This window comes from Martes martes, assembly GCF_963455335.1.
Source record: "Martes martes genome assembly, chromosome: 3".
Taxonomy (NCBI): Eukaryota; Metazoa; Chordata; class Mammalia; order Carnivora; family Mustelidae; genus Martes; species Martes martes.
Genome location: NC_137890.1, coordinates 55,530,094 through 55,547,930, shown reverse-complemented (window position 1 = coordinate 55,547,930; position 17,837 = coordinate 55,530,094). Strand labels below are relative to the sequence as shown.

The 17,837-nt window shown below is 41.7% G+C and overlaps 1 protein-coding gene across 1 annotated transcript in view; it reads right to left on the bottom strand.

The window, feature by feature from the left end:
- GTF2F2 (general transcription factor IIF subunit 2) overlaps window positions 1-15,219 on the bottom strand; it is a 152,097-nt gene extending 136,878 nt beyond the window's left edge. Inside the window, exons 1-2 of the mRNA XM_080798281.1 lie at window positions 14,991-15,219; window positions 1,661-1,734 (exon numbers count right to left, since the gene is read on the bottom strand). Of these exons, the coding sequence (XP_080654407.1) occupies window positions 1,661-1,734; window positions 14,991-15,056 (140 nt within the window). The 5' untranslated portion in view covers window positions 15,057-15,219. The remainder of the gene's footprint in view (window positions 1-1,660; window positions 1,735-14,990) is intronic.
- Between the last annotated feature and the right edge of the window lie 2,618 nt (window positions 15,220-17,837).

Sequence of the window (17,837 nt, the reverse complement as noted above, 5' to 3'; positions counted from 1 at the left end):
TGCATTCCTTTTTTCTTTCAATAAAAGTATGACAACTCACAAGAAAATGTGATTTATCTACAACTTGCCAAAAATCGGTTTATTTTATAAAGTTAAATATACTAATAAATGGCAACCATTTCCATATTATCTCACTGGATTCACAAAAAAGCCCTGCAAAACAGGTAACTTTGGGGATAAGGAACCTAAACTCAAAAGATGAAGTGACCTGTCTCACTGATAGTAAGTGACAGAGCTGGAATGGAAACCTTCTGGAGTTTTCTTACCACTCAAAGTCCTGAATTCAAACCTGGTATTTTGGATATAAAAGAACTTTGGACATAAAAGCATGACTGTTTCCAATCAATATTTTGTTCAAACAAAATGAAGAGTTAAAAGATATGTCCGAACAAAGGTAAGTAAGAAAAGAACAAAAAAGAACTAGAAAGAAAACCCTGGGGTCAAATAAGATGTAGAGACTCAGAAGGTGAGAAAGAGCCAGCAATAGACTGAGAAGGAACAGCCTACTAGGGAAGATAATCAAGAGAGTAGGGTCCCAGAAGTGAAATGAAAAATTGGGTTTGAGGACAGGAATGATCACTATGTCAAAGTCTGTTGAAGGACAATTAGGAAAGCTGGTAGATGACTCAGATTTAGGAATGTGGATGTGCCAGACTGCAAAAAAGGACTAGAAATCCTTTGCAGTGACTCCCACCAAGAGTGGGGTCTACTGCACCCTGCTTGAATCTGGGCTTGGCTACATGAGTTGCATCCTCAGTAGGACTTGGCAACCATGAGCACACTTTCACCATCACGCAAACGAGCATGCTGGAAATGAAACATACATGGCCCCTGCCCCAGCTGATAGCAAGCCAACTACTAGATATACATGAGGGAGGCCATTCTAACCAGGAAGACCAGTCAGGTCAGCCCCAAACAGAACTGCCCCACAGAAAAATAAACAAATAAAATGGTTTTTGTTCTAAGCCACTAAAAATTTTGGGCTGCTCTGTTATGAAACAAAAGCTAACTGATAAAGAGGAAGACAGTGATGACAAATTAGAGCTATTTCAATGGAGTAGCATGCGTGAAAATTTGATTAGAGCTGGGTTAAGAATGGACAGAGTGGAATGTAAGGCCTCTGGCTGATACCAAGTGAGCTTTGGAGGCTTTCTTTCCTAACAAGACCATTTCTTCAACCAGGAAATTACACCATTACACTGCTTACCACGTGTTCCCTATGCTTTTCCAATGCCTCTACAGGTAGACATGGTGGCACAATGACAAAAACCTTTCTACTAAAGCACTTAATGGGGTGCATCCAGTTACGCCCAACCCCAGCATACCTCTTCAGAAGATGTGGAGATGATGGAGGGATGAGGGAAGTACATACTCTGCTGCTTCACGGCCAATAAATCTAACTTTATATTTATACCTATCACTAGAGAGGGTGTGTGTGTGCATGCACACGTATCTATATGCATATGCACAAACATGCATGTGCACACATAACTCCTTAGAGTGCACCTAACCATCTCTTGACATGTCTTAGCATGCTCATTACTTCTCATTTTCCAGGTACATTCTCTATCTGAAAAAGAACTGTTATTACACTTTAAAGCACCTACAAAATTTTCAAAAAACAGCTTTTTAAGATGTCAAAAATATGGAAATAACTTACTTGGCAATCCGCAGTTTCCCAACTTCCCCTCTTCCGGGGGCTTTAGCCCATTGCTGTGACAAATATTTAGGAACCTAAAAAAAATAAACAAAACACTAGTAAGTCTATGCTTTAGATGCTAACAAACTTCTTAAACATAAAATGATATACTGCTTCTATTTTACTTCCTGCCTATAGTAACTGATCATTGAGTATCAGGCTTCCATTATACATTTTTTTTTATCCTTATCCATTATACATTTTGCACTATAAGGGATACTAAGAAATCATTTTAAATTTCAAAGATCTTAAAGTCAATCAAGCTGGTGACCCAATATTAACACTAGTCAAATATCTTGACAAAGTGTTAACTTATGTTCCCAAACACGTCCAGTGAAAGTTCAGACATGAGAAAGGCTACCAGAAGAGGTTTCTTAGAGGAGTAGAATACTCTAACATATTATTTAGAGATACCACAAAGTTTAAGAGGATTTCAAAAATCAAGTTTTACTGTAAGATAATAACTCTGACCAATGATAAAGGATCTGCTGAAATAAATGATTAAATATCATAGCTAACATTTATGTAATACTACTTTCCTGACACTGTTACGAGTTTCCACATATTTACACATTTAATCCTCACATCTCTATGAGGTAGGTACTGTTAATTACCTCATTTTACAGATTATGAATCTGGGATACCCGGGGATTATATAAGTTAGCCATGATTATATAATGTGTAAATGATGGAACCCAGGCAGTCTGGGTAACTAGATACATATAACCAGAAGGATTTTAATTTCCCAAAAGGTTAAGAGACTATATGCTGAATCACTAGTATTTCTTCTAAGAGGCAGTTTGAACTGTGGAATCAGCACACTCCCTCAAGGTTAGCCTGTTGTGAGGAATAAGATACCACACACAAAGCAGGAAGCATAAAACCTCACATATGGCAAGTACTCAATGAATGTCAGGTGTCACTACTATTTCCCCCAGCAATCTTGGAATGATAACATGAACATCGGTGTAGAACTGAGTCAGAGCTTCCAAAGCCGGAAAGAAAAAAAAAAATTCTATTTACCAGATTTCATTTGCAAAAAGAACCACTTGATTATCAGCCGAACAAATGGCATCGCTTTGTTTAGATACAGTAAAAAATCATGAATAAAAGGTTTAAAAGAAAATTCTAATGGTGTTTCTTCAATTATGTATGCATACTTTACACCAAAATTATTAACACTAGTCATATTCCCTAATAAAGCCCCTAGGAGAAAGATGGTGTCTTTTCTTCACTATATTCCAAGTTACTGGTTCAAATGGGTCCTCTACACATATAGACACCACAAGACTTTCTCCCTGTCAGTAGCGGTATCCCTTCCATAATTCGTATTTCAAGCAATCACACTAACCACTAACTTCCTGGTTCTCTCCTCAGTACTTCAACAGTTTTTCCATCCCTTCAAATCACTGATTCTAACATCTCTGCACTTTTCCCTAGCTGTGTATGTCCCGTCTTCACATCAATCATTCCCTTGCCCCTACCTCCTTCATCATGCTGGCCTGGCAGAACCTTAATCCCGATTAAAGCCAGTCTCTACTGCTACTTAATTAACTGGTTTGATTTGATTGTGTTACTTCTCCACACTGTACCTGAGCAGCTGGAGAAAAATTCACAGTGATGCTAACTAGTCTCACTTGAAATATATGGCTACTAACATCAAGTAGCCCTTCAAGATGCTTGGCAACTGAACTCCATCTCCCTAGCCAATCCAGATGAATCACAAATTCTCTTCATTTCGCAAGCCAACAGTAGCACCTCTCCCTCCCTTCTCTTTCTGTGCTGATAACCTAACTTCTCTACCAACTAGGCAACAAGGATCAAGAGAACCTCTACAGCTACCATGTAGCCACAGCTGAGGCCTTTTTCTCTGACTTCCTCTAAAAACAATAGATGAACAATGGTCAGTCCCTTCACTGTGCACTGAATTTCTTCCCCTGTAGTCTAATCAAGGACATCTTTTCTTCAATTCTATCATTTTTCTCCTCTTATCTACTTAATCATTCCCCGATCAGAATCATGACCATGATGATGACCGCCAACACTACAGTGTTCACTAATGTGGCAGGAACACTTTTAAAATGGCTCCCAATGATCCTCGCCTCCTGATATTCACAGCCTTGTGTAATCAGCTCTTCTTGAGAAGGGGATCTGTGACTTGCTTCTCATCAATACAACATGGCAAAGGTGATGGGATGTTACTCCCCTTCCCCTATGGCTAGGATTCATTTGTTTATTTTTATTTTTTGGCTACAAAATTTGTCCAAGGCTTTTTAAATGGCTTCCACACCCAACATGTGGCATGTACTTAAAACTATGAGATCAAGAGTCACATGCTCTACTGACTGAAACAGCCAGGTACCCCATTTTCTTCCTTTTTTTTTTTTTTTAAGAGTTATTTATTTATTTGAGACAGAGAGAGAGAGAGAGCGAGCACGAGTGAACAAAGATGGAGAGGGAGAGGGAGAAGCAGACTGCCTGCTGAGTAGGGAGCCCGATGTGGGTGGGGCTCCATCCCAGGACTCTGGGATCATGACCTGATCCAAAGGCAGACACTTAACCTACTGAGCCACCCAGGCACCCCTATCTTTTTTTTTTTTTTTAAGTTTTTATTTTCATTACCCAGTGCTCATCACACAACATGTGCACTCCTTAATCCCCATCACCTATTTCACCCATTCCCCCCATTCACCTCCCCTCTGGTAACCATCAGTTTGTTCTCTGTAGTTAAAAGTCTGTTTCTGGGTTTATTTCTCTTCCCCCACCTTTGTTCACTTGTTTTGTTTTGTTTCAGTTCCACATATGACTGGTATCATAAGGTATTTGTCTTTCTCTGACTTACTTCACTTAGCATAGCACTCTAATTCTGTCCATGTTGCTGTAAATGGCAAGACGTCATTCTTTTCTATGGCTAAATAATATTCCTGTGTGTGTGTGTGTGTGTGTGTGTGTGTACACACCACATCTTCTTTAACCATTCATCAACTGATGGACATTTGGGCTGTTTCCATATCTTGGCTAGTATAAATAATGCTACCACAAACATAGGGGTGCATATATCCCTCCGAATTAGTGTTTTTTCATTGTTTGGGTAAATACCCAGTAGTGTGATTCCTGGATCAAAGGGTAGCTCTATTTTCAACTTTCTGAGGAACCGCCATGCTGTTTTCCACAGTGGCTGCACCAGTCTGCCTTCCCACCAACAGCGCAAGAGGGTTCCTCTTCTCCACATGGGATGTCACTTCTGTGATTAGGTTACATAAGACAGAAACTTGTACCTTGTTTCTCTTGTTTTTTCAGTCTGCACACTTTGATGAAAAGCTGTCATGCTGGGGAGACCCAGGTGGCAAGAAACTAAGGACAGGCTCCAGTAGGCAGGTAGGAAGCCTAGGCCCTGGGTCCAATAACCTCGAAGAACCGCATCTGGCCAACCACACACGCTTGGAAACATTCTTTCCCTGGTCACGACTTTATATGAGAATTCAGCCCTGGCTGACACCTTGATTGCAACCTGAGAGAGACTCTGAAGCAGGAGACCCAATTAAGCCATGTTAGGGCTCCTGATCTACCAAAACCATGAAATAATAAATGTATGTTGTTTTAAGCCTCTAAGTCTGTGGTTATATAGGAACAGATAACTAATACATTAAGTGACAAGCACTCTTCCAATGTTTTAAATATATTAACCACTTTATCTTCACACAATCTTGTTATTTCCTCCACTTTGCAAATGAGTAAACTGAGGCACAGGAAAATTAGCAAATTTGCCCAAGGTTACATACCTAGTAAGAGCAGAGTCTATAACTCTTTCCACACACTGTCCCATTTTTCCACCTCTCTTTTCAGCAAAGCTTGTTTTGTTTTATTTATTTATTGACACACAAAGATCACAAGTAGGAAGAGAGGCAGACAGAGAGAGGGGGGAAGCAGGCTTCCTGCTAAGCGGAGAGCCTGATGCGGGGCTCGATCCCAGGGCCCTAAGATCATGACCTGAGCCGAAGGCAGAGGCTTAACCCACTGAGCCACCCAGGCGCCCCTCAGCAAAGCTTTTTGAAAGCTGTCCCTGCTGCCTGACTACAGTTCCTCTTCTGCCATTTTGTTCTACTCTAGACAGGGCTTCCTCTCTACCACTCCACTAAAAACGATGACCTAGTTACCAAATATCTCCACACTGCCAAGCCAATGTACAATCTCATCTTCCACACCTATCAACAATATTTGAGAACTGTTTCCTCCTCCTTCAAACACTTCCTTCACTTGGCTTCAAGCTACCATAATCTCTCTTGATTTTCCTCATAGTTCTCTGGATTCTCCTTTATGGTCCCCACACATCTAGATTCTCATCTTCCCAGCCTCTCACCTGCAGACGGTTCTGGTTTCAGTCTTCAGACCTCTTCTTTTCTCTACCTGCACTCAATCTTATGTACTCTCATCCAGTCTCATGACTTTAAATACTGCATAAAAACAACTCCCAAATTTAGAGCAAGTCCAGGCTCTCCCCTTAAGTTCCAACTTATATATCCAATTGCCTACTTAAGCTCTCCATCTGAATATTCAGTGGACATTTCAAACTTGAAATATCCATACCAGAACTCTAATTTCTCCCTCATAACCTGTTCCTCCCACAATTTTCCATAGCTCAGTAAAAGTCAACTCCATTTTTCCAGGTACTCAGTCTGAAACTTTGTGCAGTTACCCTGAATAGCTACTTTTATCTCAATTCCACATCCAACCATCTGATATATCCTATGAGCAACAACTTCAAATTATACCAGGACTCCAGCCCCTTCTCACCCATTCCAGGGTTACCATCCTAGCCCAAGCCACCATCATCTTTTGTATAATTGTAATAGCCTCCAGATTTCCTAACTTCCACTCTTGTCCCCGTCCAGTTTATTCTCAAGAGAGCAGCCAGAGTCATCATCTTAAAACAGAAGTCAACTAATACTATTCTGCTCAAAGCCTTTTTTTTAAAAAGATTTTATTTATTTATTTGACAGAGAGCGTGATCACAAGTAGGCAGAGAGAGAGAGAGAGGAGGAAGCAGGCTCCCTGCTGAGCAGAGAGCCCAATGTGGGGCTCGATCCCAGGACCCTGAGATCATGACCTGAGCTGAAGGCAGAGGCTTTAACCCACTGAGCCACCCAGGTGCCCCTGCTCAAAGCCTTTCAATTTACTTCACAGACATCTACATAGTGCTTACTATAAGCCAGGTACTTTTCTGATCACTTTACAAATGTTACTTCACTTAATCCTCATAACAACTCTATTATTATCTCAGTTTTTTAAAGTTTTATTTATTTTAGAGAGGGAGAGAAAATCTAAAACAGACTCCGCACTATGCACAGAGCCCAATGCAGGGCTGGATCCCATAACCAGGAGATCATGACTGAGCCGAAACCAAGAGACAGAAGCTCAACCGAGTCACCCAGGCACCCCTACTATTATCCCATTTTTGCAGATTAAAAAAAAATGAGACCAAAAAGTTATTTGCCTAAGGTCTCACAATTACTAGTGATGAAGCCAGGATTCTAACCTAGATAGTCCAGCTCCATAATCACCATGCCATGTTGCTGCTCTAGGACTACTCCCTCTCCATGTCACTCAGAGTAAAAATCCTACAATGTCTTACGTGTTTCAGCCCCCTGCTAGCCCATGGCCTCATACTTTCTCTCACTCACTTGACTCTGAACATTCCCAGCACCTCATATCTGAGGGCCTTTGAATTGCTGTTACTTCTCTCTGGATACTCTTTGCCCCAGATATCTGGAAGGCATGCCCTCGTAATATCCTTTAGGTCTCTGATCACACACCACCTTATCAGTGAGGCCCTTCCCCCATCCTACTTAAAAGAGCATCCCCAGGGCACCTGGGTGGCTCAGTTGGTTAAGAGACTGCGTTTGGCTCAGGTCATGATCCCAGGGTCCTGGGATCAAGCCCTCCATCGGGCTCCCTGCTCAGTAGGGAGCCTGCTTCTCCCTCTCCCTCTGCTGCTCTGCCTGCTTGTGTCTCTTGCTCTGTCAAATAAATAAACAAAATCTTAAAAAAATAAATAAATAAAACAGCATCCCCAGCTACTTACTACGTATTTGACCTCATTCATGTTTCTTCAGAGCACTTACCATGGGCTATATATATGTTAGTTTACTGTCTATTCTCCTTCCCCACTAGAATGTAAGCTGTAGGAGACAGGTATTTTGTTTGTTTTGTTTACTGCCATATCCCTAGCAGATCTAGAATAGCCTGGCACATAGCAGGAGCAGTTATTTTAATGACTGGATACTGAGGAAACATTAGCTAATGTTAATGTAATAACAATGATGACATTATTGGGATACATCCAGGATACAGAATTTAATTTTAATAAACCTCACTGCATTCTCAGAGAAAAACCTTATTTCAGAGATCTACCTCAAGGGGGAAGGAAGAAAATGCCAATAGTGGAGAGCATCATTTTCCAGTCTCCCTCCATCCACTTACTGCTAGTTCCTGGAGATGCTATTAAGATAGAGACAAGAATATTCTGGAGCCCTGGAACTCTTGAGAAGATCACAATTCTTCACTACATTAACCAAGTCAAAAGAGTCTCTGATCAAACTAGTAGAGATGACAATTTAAGCCACCAAACAACCAGAAGTTCAAAGTGAAGTCTATATCATACACTAAGACAAATTTAAGAATCAAATTCACTATAGTAGTTGTACTTAACACAAGCAACTGAAAACTTAGGAAAAAAGACTATGCTCTAGAAGTTAATTGATAAAAATAAGTTTGGAACTCATACTGCATTATCATCATTATAATAAAATTGTAAATTCCCAGGGAAGCCTACCAGCTTATTTAATTCAAAAGGTTGCCAAAATACTATACTCTTTCAATGAAAAACTGAATACATTTAGGATAGTATGTCAATCATATAACTCTCTATACCAAGAGCTTATGGAAGTGAGCTTCCCAGAAGCTCCAGCCCATTAGCATTAAGTCTGAAAAAAGGGAGGGAAATGAGGAAGAAAAACTAATAGCATTTATGGTCCCAAGCCTCCAAAATGCTATTTTGAATGGCTGATATTTTTAATTGAAATGTTTTCTTTTATTTTTTAATAAAGTTGTATATATTTAAGGTATACAACATGATCTGATATACATAGTGAAATAGTTACTACAGTCAAGCTAATTAACATCATCTCCTCACATAATTACTTTTTATAAGAACACCTGAATTCTACTCTTAGTAAATTTTCCCAAAACACTCATGTGAACCTGTCACTTGTGAGATATGTGTTGTTTCCACTGTCTCCATATTCATTAAAGAAGATCAGATGGAGACAAGATATTAGGTACAACACGGCATGTCTTCTCAGATTTCCAAAGACACTAACAGAAAATAACTCACTTAAGCATTACTTCCGCAGGGAAACTTCCCTTGACCCTCTAGACTACGTCAAATTCATTATCCACACTGACAGAAGACTATTCCTGGCTTCAGTGGCCAGAGAGATTAAGTCTGTAACTGCTTTCATTAGGACTAATATTTGATGGATGCCTGTCTCCCGCAGTAGACTATACATCCCAGTTCACAGAGACGGGGCCATGTCTGTTTCAACTCACCGTAACATACTTAGAGCCTGGCACAATGACTGGCAATCACTGAAATCTTGTGGGATGAATCAGTCCACACACCCATTCACACACGGCAGGCAGAGCAGTAAGGTCAACCATGACTTTGAAGCTCAGGTGCTAAGATGATATGTATAGATGTTACTCCCCTGAACTTCTATGCCAACTTTGCTTCAGCAAATATCTAGTTCCCTAACTACTAGTCTCCAAACCCTGTTTCTCCCAGAATACAAGCAAATTAAGGGCACTGTAATGGACACTGTGATGTGACATCCATGTCCCCCCTTTAGGACTGAAGGCCTTTTTCTCCCAGCTGCTGGGAGTGTGGCCACAGAGAGCCCTTTGCTGTTAGCCCCTCTTCGGCACTGACTTAGCTGAAGAGAGGTGATGTGGGAACTGGCTCCTTCCTTCCCCCTTTTCTTTTCTTTCTTTTTTTTTTAAGATTTTATTTATTTACTTGACAGACAGAGATCACAAGTAGGCAGAGAGGCAGGCAGAGAGAGAGGGGGAAGCAGGCTCCCTGCTGAGATCCCAGGGCCCTGAGATCGTGACCTCAGCCAAAGGCAGGGGCTCAACCCACTGAGCCACCCAGGTGCCCCTTTTCTTTTCTTTCTTCTGGCCAAGATCACACTCTTTCTAGGGCAGACCACATACAATGATAGGTCAACATAGGGTATACCTCATCCCAAATCAGGACACCTGGAAGACTCCCTGTGGAATCATCCTCAGCTTTCCTTGAGACTGCATCATACCCACTTACCAATCCTGTTTAAGTCTTCTTCCTTCCACAGGTGATGATCCCAGGAGCACTCCCTAATCATCTAAACTTAATCATCTCAGAATCAGCTTCCTGAGAAGCCCATTCTGTCACACAGAGCTTTTACTCCCATGTTTTCTTTGAAGATCACCACATGGAACTGAGGAGATCCAAGGTCACAAAAATGAAGTCCCCAGGAGCACCTGGGTGGCTCAGTCGGCTAAACATCTGCCTTCAACTCATGTCATCTCGGGGTCCTGGGGGCTGAGTCCCGCATTGGGCTCCCTGCTCATCAGAGAGTCTGCTTCTCCCTCTCCCTCAGCCCCTCCCTCTTACGTGCGCTTTCTCTCTCTCAAAGAAACAAAGCAATGAAGTCCTCACGCACCTCTATTCCCCAGGGAGATAACTCATGAAAGAGACCTAAGCTGGAAAAAAGATATTTCCTACTCTTGGCATGAGCTGTGTAGCCAAACAGACCTAAATTTGAAACACTGTTCCTTACTTGGCTAAGATAACCTCCCTAAGCCTCAATTTCATCATCTGGAAAATGCAGATATTTAGTATCTACTTCATAGGTTTGCTTTGTATAAAATACTTGGTACATATGAAAACTAAGTTCCTTTTTTGTCTTTCTTGATCCTTTCCTCCAACAAGCATTAGTCAAAATGCCTAGAAGAGGAAAGCTGACTGGGTTAGAAACAACTTTCTGCTGGCTAGAAAGGGTCGGCTTAGACCTATTCAGGCCTTCTTAATACCTCCACTTGGGGATGCCTGGGTGACTCAGTCAGTTAAGCGTGTGCCTTCGGCTCAGGTCATGATCCCAGAGTCCTGGGATAGAGTCCCACATCAGGCTCCCTGCTCAGCCGGGAGCCTGCTTCTCCCTCTGCCCTTCTTCCCCCTGCTCGTGTTCTCTCTCTCTCTCTCTCTAAAATAAATAAACCTCCAGTTGTTCTTTCCCCAAAAGGAGGTGGCATTTGTTATAATTCAAGCCTCACTATGCTACTCATTACTTAAAAAAATCCCACCACTCCTAATAACCTTACTAACTTTATCTCCTCCTCTTCCCCATCATGTATGTACCTTACCCTCCAGGCAGCCATAACTAGAGATGATTTTTCCAGAAGTCTAAATATTGGGAGCCATTCAACAGAACTATGCTAAAATATTTTTAAATATTTTACAATTTTTAAATCATGATTTGGTATAAACTGGGTAGTAATAGCGTGACTAGTTGGCAAACTAAAGTGGCACAGACTGAGCAACAGAACAGGGTAATGCAAACTATAAGTACTAGCTCCTTAACAAGGTTAAAAACTGTGACTTTATGTTTTTAGCAGATGGTATCTATCATAAAGTTAAATCCAATTATGTCTATTACCTATCAAAACTTATTTGGGGGACGCCTGGGTGGCTCAGTTGGTTAAGCGGCTGCCTTCGGCTCAGGTCGGGATCCCAGCGTCCTGGGATCGAGTCCCAAATCGGGCTCCTTGCTCGGCGGGGAGCCTGCTTCTCCGTCTGCCTCTGCCTACCACTCTGTCTGCCTGTGCTCACTCGCTCTCTCTCTCTAAAAAATAAATAAATTTTTTAAAAAAATTAAAAATTTAAAAAGAAAAACAGTAATTAAAAAAAAAAAACTTATTTGGGGGCACCTGGGTGACTCAGTGGGCTACGCCTCTGCCTTCGCCCCAGGTCATGATCTCAGGGTCCTGGTATTGAGCCCCACATCTGGCTCTCTGCTCAGCGGGGAGCCTGCTTCTTCCTCTGCCTCTGCCTGCCTCTCTGCCTACTTGTGATCGCTCTGTCAAATAAATAAATAAAATATTTTTTTTTAAAAAGCTTATTTCGATAATCAACCTCTTGCAGATTTAAGATATTCAAAAACCTCAGAAATGGCATTTTATTAAGCCAGAACAGTACAAGCATTGGATATTCTGAGATAGAATCTTCTATACTTGCTTTTTTCGGAACCCTCTAGTTCTCCCCAGCCCTTCTGGGAAGTTTTTTCCTAACTAATCAACTCCATAAGATCTTCTTAAATGTCAGCTTCTCCATGAAATCTTCCCTGTTCCAGCCAGAAAAGCAACTAGTTTCCTGCTCAAATGCTCAGCAATCTTACATATATATTATACCTTACTGTATTTCTCCTGTTTTATACCTTTCAAGTAATGGAATTAATACAATATGTACAAGATGGCCCATAAACTTTGAGATTCTTTAAGAAGAAATTTACATATTTTGCAGCAAACGCTCCTCAAAGAACAGAACTCAAAGTATTATTTATAATGAGAAATTTGGGGTGGTCTGAGGGGGTCTCCTTTTTAAAATTTATTTAAAGACTTATTTATCTATTTATTTGACAGAGAGAAAGCACAAGCCAGGGGAGCCGCAGGCAGAGGGACAATGTAGGCTCCCCACTGAGCAAGGAGCCTGACATGGGCTCGATCCCAGGATTTGGATCATGACCTGAGCCAAAGGCATATGCTTAACCGACTGAGCCACCCAAGTGCTCCTACACTGAGAAAGACGAACATATAGAGAAAAGACGTGAAATCAGTAAGTAATTCTGTTCAAAAATTCTGCCTAGATAAAAACAAAGACATACTTTCTAATATGTTGTATTTTAATACCATGCAAAGAAAGACAAAAATTGACTATTACAATTTGATGTTGTCCTATAATTTATTCCCATAATTCAGAGATGAAAATCCAAATATGCTCCCGTATGGGCATGAAAATCACACTGGATACTAAGTCCACTGCAAATGAAACAAGTTCAAGTTATCTGACAGCTATGCAAATCAAACCCTGTAGTCTACTGGGTCTCTAATGAAGCAGAAACAAAAGTTATCAAATAAAGAACAGGAGTGGACTTTAGGGCAGAAAGTATTTGCTAGCAATTCTGTCATTTTTCAGAGATAAATTTGTCAAAGAAAAAGAACTGGCAAGAACGTCCTTTCAAACCCTGGAAAGATCTATCTGTGAGCGTGTGCTTTTGTTGTTGTTGTTCTTTCTGATAATACTTAAGATTAGAAAAAGAAGATATACTGTATGCCAAGCTGGTAAGAAGAAACAGTGATACTGTAAACAGTAAATACTCTAACAACTACCTTTACAAAACAAGAACAAGTCATCCGCTTGAGTTCTTTTCAAAGAGATAAAATGTCTTCAAATACCCACACATGAGAGAACACTAAAAATTTTAACTTCATTTTATTTTTTTAACTTCATTTTAGGTTATATTCTTTCACATTCTCACATAGTCAGTCACCAAATCCTGACAACTTTCACTGAAAAAGTTTCCCTAACCCCCACCCCGCCAGACTTCATTATCACATCCTATGATGCTGTGATAATTTTCTAATTTTGACTCTGGTTATCTTCCTCTCAAACTTTTTTTTTCCCCTTGAATTATTTGCATCCTTGCCTTACTCAAAACCCTCACTTGATGCAGACTAAAGTTAAGATATCCCCATTTCATAATATGATAATATGAGTATATGGTCCCAAACTTTTTTTTACACAAACCCTCTGCTCTAAGCATAATAACCTCCTTTGTTTTCCAGGACACACCATGTTAATATGCATTTTCAGTCTTCCATTTCTTTTCCACTCTCCATAATATACTTTGTTAATGCCTCTGTCCACCCACCCAACCAACAATATTTACTGAGCATTTATTGTGCTTCAAGAATTAATGCATTATCTCAAGTGCCACCACTTTTTCAAGCTCTTTCAATCTGCAAAGGAATTCTCCCTAATGATTCTCCTCCATTTGGCATGCAATAGGAGAAATGCCTTAGGGGAAATTTACCCCAGCCTGTTAAGACATACTGATAAAGCCTTGAGAAGTCAAATGAGTGCCAGAGAGTAAAGCTGGGGTTGAAAAATAATAAATAAGAAATCATTCATTCATTCATTCATTCCCTATCTGGTGACCAATTATCATGTGTCAAACACAATTCTGGTTGGGACAGGCAAGGATCCCATTCTCATAGAATGTGAGTGCACCCACACTAGAGAGGAGGAGGTAACCAACACTAAACACATGAACATACAATCAATTTAGACTGGAACAAGTGCTTTGAAAATATAATACAAGTTTGACATGACAGCAACTGATCATAAGGGATCTTTCTTAGAAAGGTGGACAGGAAGCGCCCCCCAGATTTAACTAATGAGAACTCAGCCATGTGATAAGTTTAAAAAAAAATTAAAAAAACCAAAGGTCCTACTTCAAAGACTGACATGATCACATTCTGAACACAAATATGTCTCATGAAACTCCCCTAAGAGACAACACTCCTTGATATAAAAAAGTAGAGCACAAAATACTGTGCTACTCAGGGCTAATCAAGATTGCTGCCTTTCCAAAAAAAAACACTCTAAAAGAACACTCCAGTTTAATGGCCTCTCCTTCCGCGAGTTCAGAGCTCTCTCAGCTATCCTGAGAACTCCAATAAGGGCCATCAACCTAAAAGAACACGTTAAGGGTACACAGGGACCCGTTCTACTTTCTGGCCAAGAAGATTGTACGGGTAGCAGATACTCAATTTACTTATATAGACTCACGACTGAAATCACTGTCACCAAAAGGAGACACAGAAATATTCTTCAATCTGGGGTAAAGTACACCACTCAAGTCGGAGAACATCAGCACTGGACCCCAGAAAAACCACACATGGTGGGCAAAGGAATCCGTTCCAGGCAGGTTCGGACTCTTAATTGTCTCAAAGACTGCGTCCCTCAACTAACTGCCTCACTTGCAAACTAGTCTGCACGACTCCTGCCTCTGAAGATATTTGTAGCTCTAACGAGACAGCCATAGAGAACTTTAAAAGGCTTACGGAGTGGGACAGTCTCAAGTCACTCAAACTACTTTAAGTAAAAGGAGCGCAAGCCGGAGCCGCACGAACACACCTTGACCAGCCACACTCCGGTGTTCTGTTTGGCGCCGGTCAGATCGAGTTCCCCACGTTCCGCCATGGGTCTGTTGCGGGTGGAGGCGAGCGGACCGGAGCAGCTGCCCGGAAGCTGGGGGCCTGCGGTGCAAAGGACCGGAGAACACTGTGTGCCTCTGCCAGAGGCGGAATAGGAAGAAACCGCGTCCACCCGCCAAGATACAGGGAATCCCCGGAAAGAGAAACACGCCGCCGGGAGGCGGGAACTGCGTCTGCGCGCTGCCACCGTCGGTACGGCACGCCGGGCCGGACAAACCTCCTAGTTAGGCACTTGCTTGAGTGGGTGTGGTTATTGTAGCTGGTTGTGTCTGAGTGATCAAGACATAGGGTAGGATGAAAACAAAATGTCCACAATACATTTAAAGACCAGGTCAGCATAAGTGAAGACAGGCAGCGTCAAAACAGAAAAATGGGGTTCAAAGAGACAAAAGCTGTCAGTATGTATCCAACCCTGGCCAAGAGAGAAGAAACATTTTTGAGGACACGAAGGGAATAATAAAAAGAGTAAGTGAATTTTAGCACACATGGGCGCCGGGATCAAACAGCGTAGCCCTGGGAATATTAAAAAGATGCTGTTTGTAGACCAGGAAAAAAAAAAAAAAAAAGGAGTGTCTCAGGTGACAGGCTATCCTGAGCACTTCCAATTAAACAAGCAGAGCACATTCCTTTCAGACTCCAAAACACAAACGCGGAGTCCATATAATTAGATCAAGGACAGTAGAACTGTAAGACAAACCTGATTGTCAAACTCCCCCAGCTTAAACAGTTTACTCTTTGTCTTCTTGCCTCTAGCATTAAATTCAATGTTCTCTTCGAAGGCCCTCTCAGTATGATCCCTGCCGCTCAATCTACACATGGAGCCACATGGAACTGTCAGACCTCCCCCAAACACATCGGGATCTTGGCCCTCAATTATTTCAGAGCCTCTGCACACTGGATGCCCTTTACTCATAGATGGATGCCGTATTCCCCCCTTACTCTCCTTCTCACCCTTGTCCTCTGATTGGCAAATTCCTACTTGGGTTTCAAGACTTACAGAAATGTCACTTCCTAGGAAACCTTTTATTAAATTCCCTAGAGGAAGTTGGTTTTTCTTCACATCACAGTGTGGTACTTATCACCCTGTGCTACTGTATACATGTTTACATGCTGCCTTTGCTTTCTAGAGCTCCTCCTAGGTGGAAACAGTGTTTTATTCATTTTGTATCCACAACAGCTAGCACAGTACTTGACACATTGTCAGATTTCAATGGGCTTTAGCTGAATGAACATTTGCTGAAAGAGAAACAAAGAGCAAAATGTAAGAATGGTATTGAATCAAACATCTCTAAGATGCACATAATCGAGGAAAATCCATGCCTGCGCAGCATAGAGCCAGAAAAATTTGTCAGGTTTCTGTCATCAGCTGTGAAAACTAATAGGAAAGATGGGAGACCAGGCATGGGTTGAAAAGGAAGGTTACACTTGGGTCACAGCTTACAAAAAGGCCTTAAAACATATAAAGGGTGAAGAGAGCTTCTTTGAGCTTTGATCAAACAGAAGGAATAAAATGAAATATGAGACCATAAGGAAACGGAAATAATGTAGCCTGGAGCACCCTAGTAATGGACTTTGAAGGATTCAGGGTGCCTGGGTGGCTCAGTCGGTTAAGTGTCTGCCTTCGGCTCAGAACATGATCCCAGAGTCCTGGGATCCAGCCCTGCATTGGGTTTGCTGCTCTGCAGGGAGTCTCCTTCTTCCTCTGCCTCTCCCCCAACCCAACTTGTGCTTTCTCTTGCACACGCTCTCTCTCTCTCTCTCAAATAAATTTTTTTAAAAAAGAAAAAAGACCTTTGATCTTTGGTTGTGGGAAGACTTAAAATGACTATGGGTGTGTGTAAACATGGAATGAGAGAGAACAAATGGGTAAAGAAGAAATGGCTAGAGAAGAAAAAGAAAAGGGCAAGTTTTTAAAGTGATTACATAGGGTGGTGTGCCTGCCTGGCTCAATCAGTAGAGCCTGCGACTCTTGATCTCCAGGTCCTGAGTTCGAGCCCCATATTGGGCATAAAGCTTACTAAATACATACATACATAGGGAAGAAGAAAAAACTATTTAGCACCCCATCCTCATAAAATGTTGAACGAAGAACAACCTTTCATCTGTCCTTTTCAAACTTCCAGCTTGAGGAGGAATGCATATGAGCTGTGAGAGAAATGGACAATGGCTCTGTTGTTCCAGGTGAAGTGGAGAGACCCCCAGGCCCTGAGGCCTTCACCCTGCATGTCCCCAGGATGTTGCTGGAGGTTCTTAGTCTCCCCAAAAGAAAGAAATCAAGGACGGACCAGACACAGTTGTTAAGCGGTGCCGGTGAAGAGTTTAATTAAAGTGATGATGTGAGAGTGGGCAAGCCCAAGGGAGAGCTGTGTGGCCGGGGGTTTGGGGTTCTATCCTTTATTGATAGTCACTAACAAGAGGATGGAATATTTATTATTTGGGGACTGGATTTCTTCGGGAGCATGGTTTCACGCCTTTTCTCGCTTACTTGATCAGGGTCTCTGGCCTTCGTCTTGGGCCTGTCTGATTCGATCCAACTTCTTGTAGCTTTGTTTTACGGTGCTGTCCGGACAGGTATCTGATTTTCCTGATAGCTGACCCCGACTCTCCCTTTGCTGGCCTCCAGCTAAGGGAGGAGAGTCAAAGAAAGGCAGACAGGAGCAAAGGGCTCCCGTCTTAGAAGAGGAAACTACCCTTAAAAGGAAAAAGATCCCATCGTCTTATTCTACACCTTGCTGGAAGGAGCCCTCCACTCTTCCCTATGTTCACA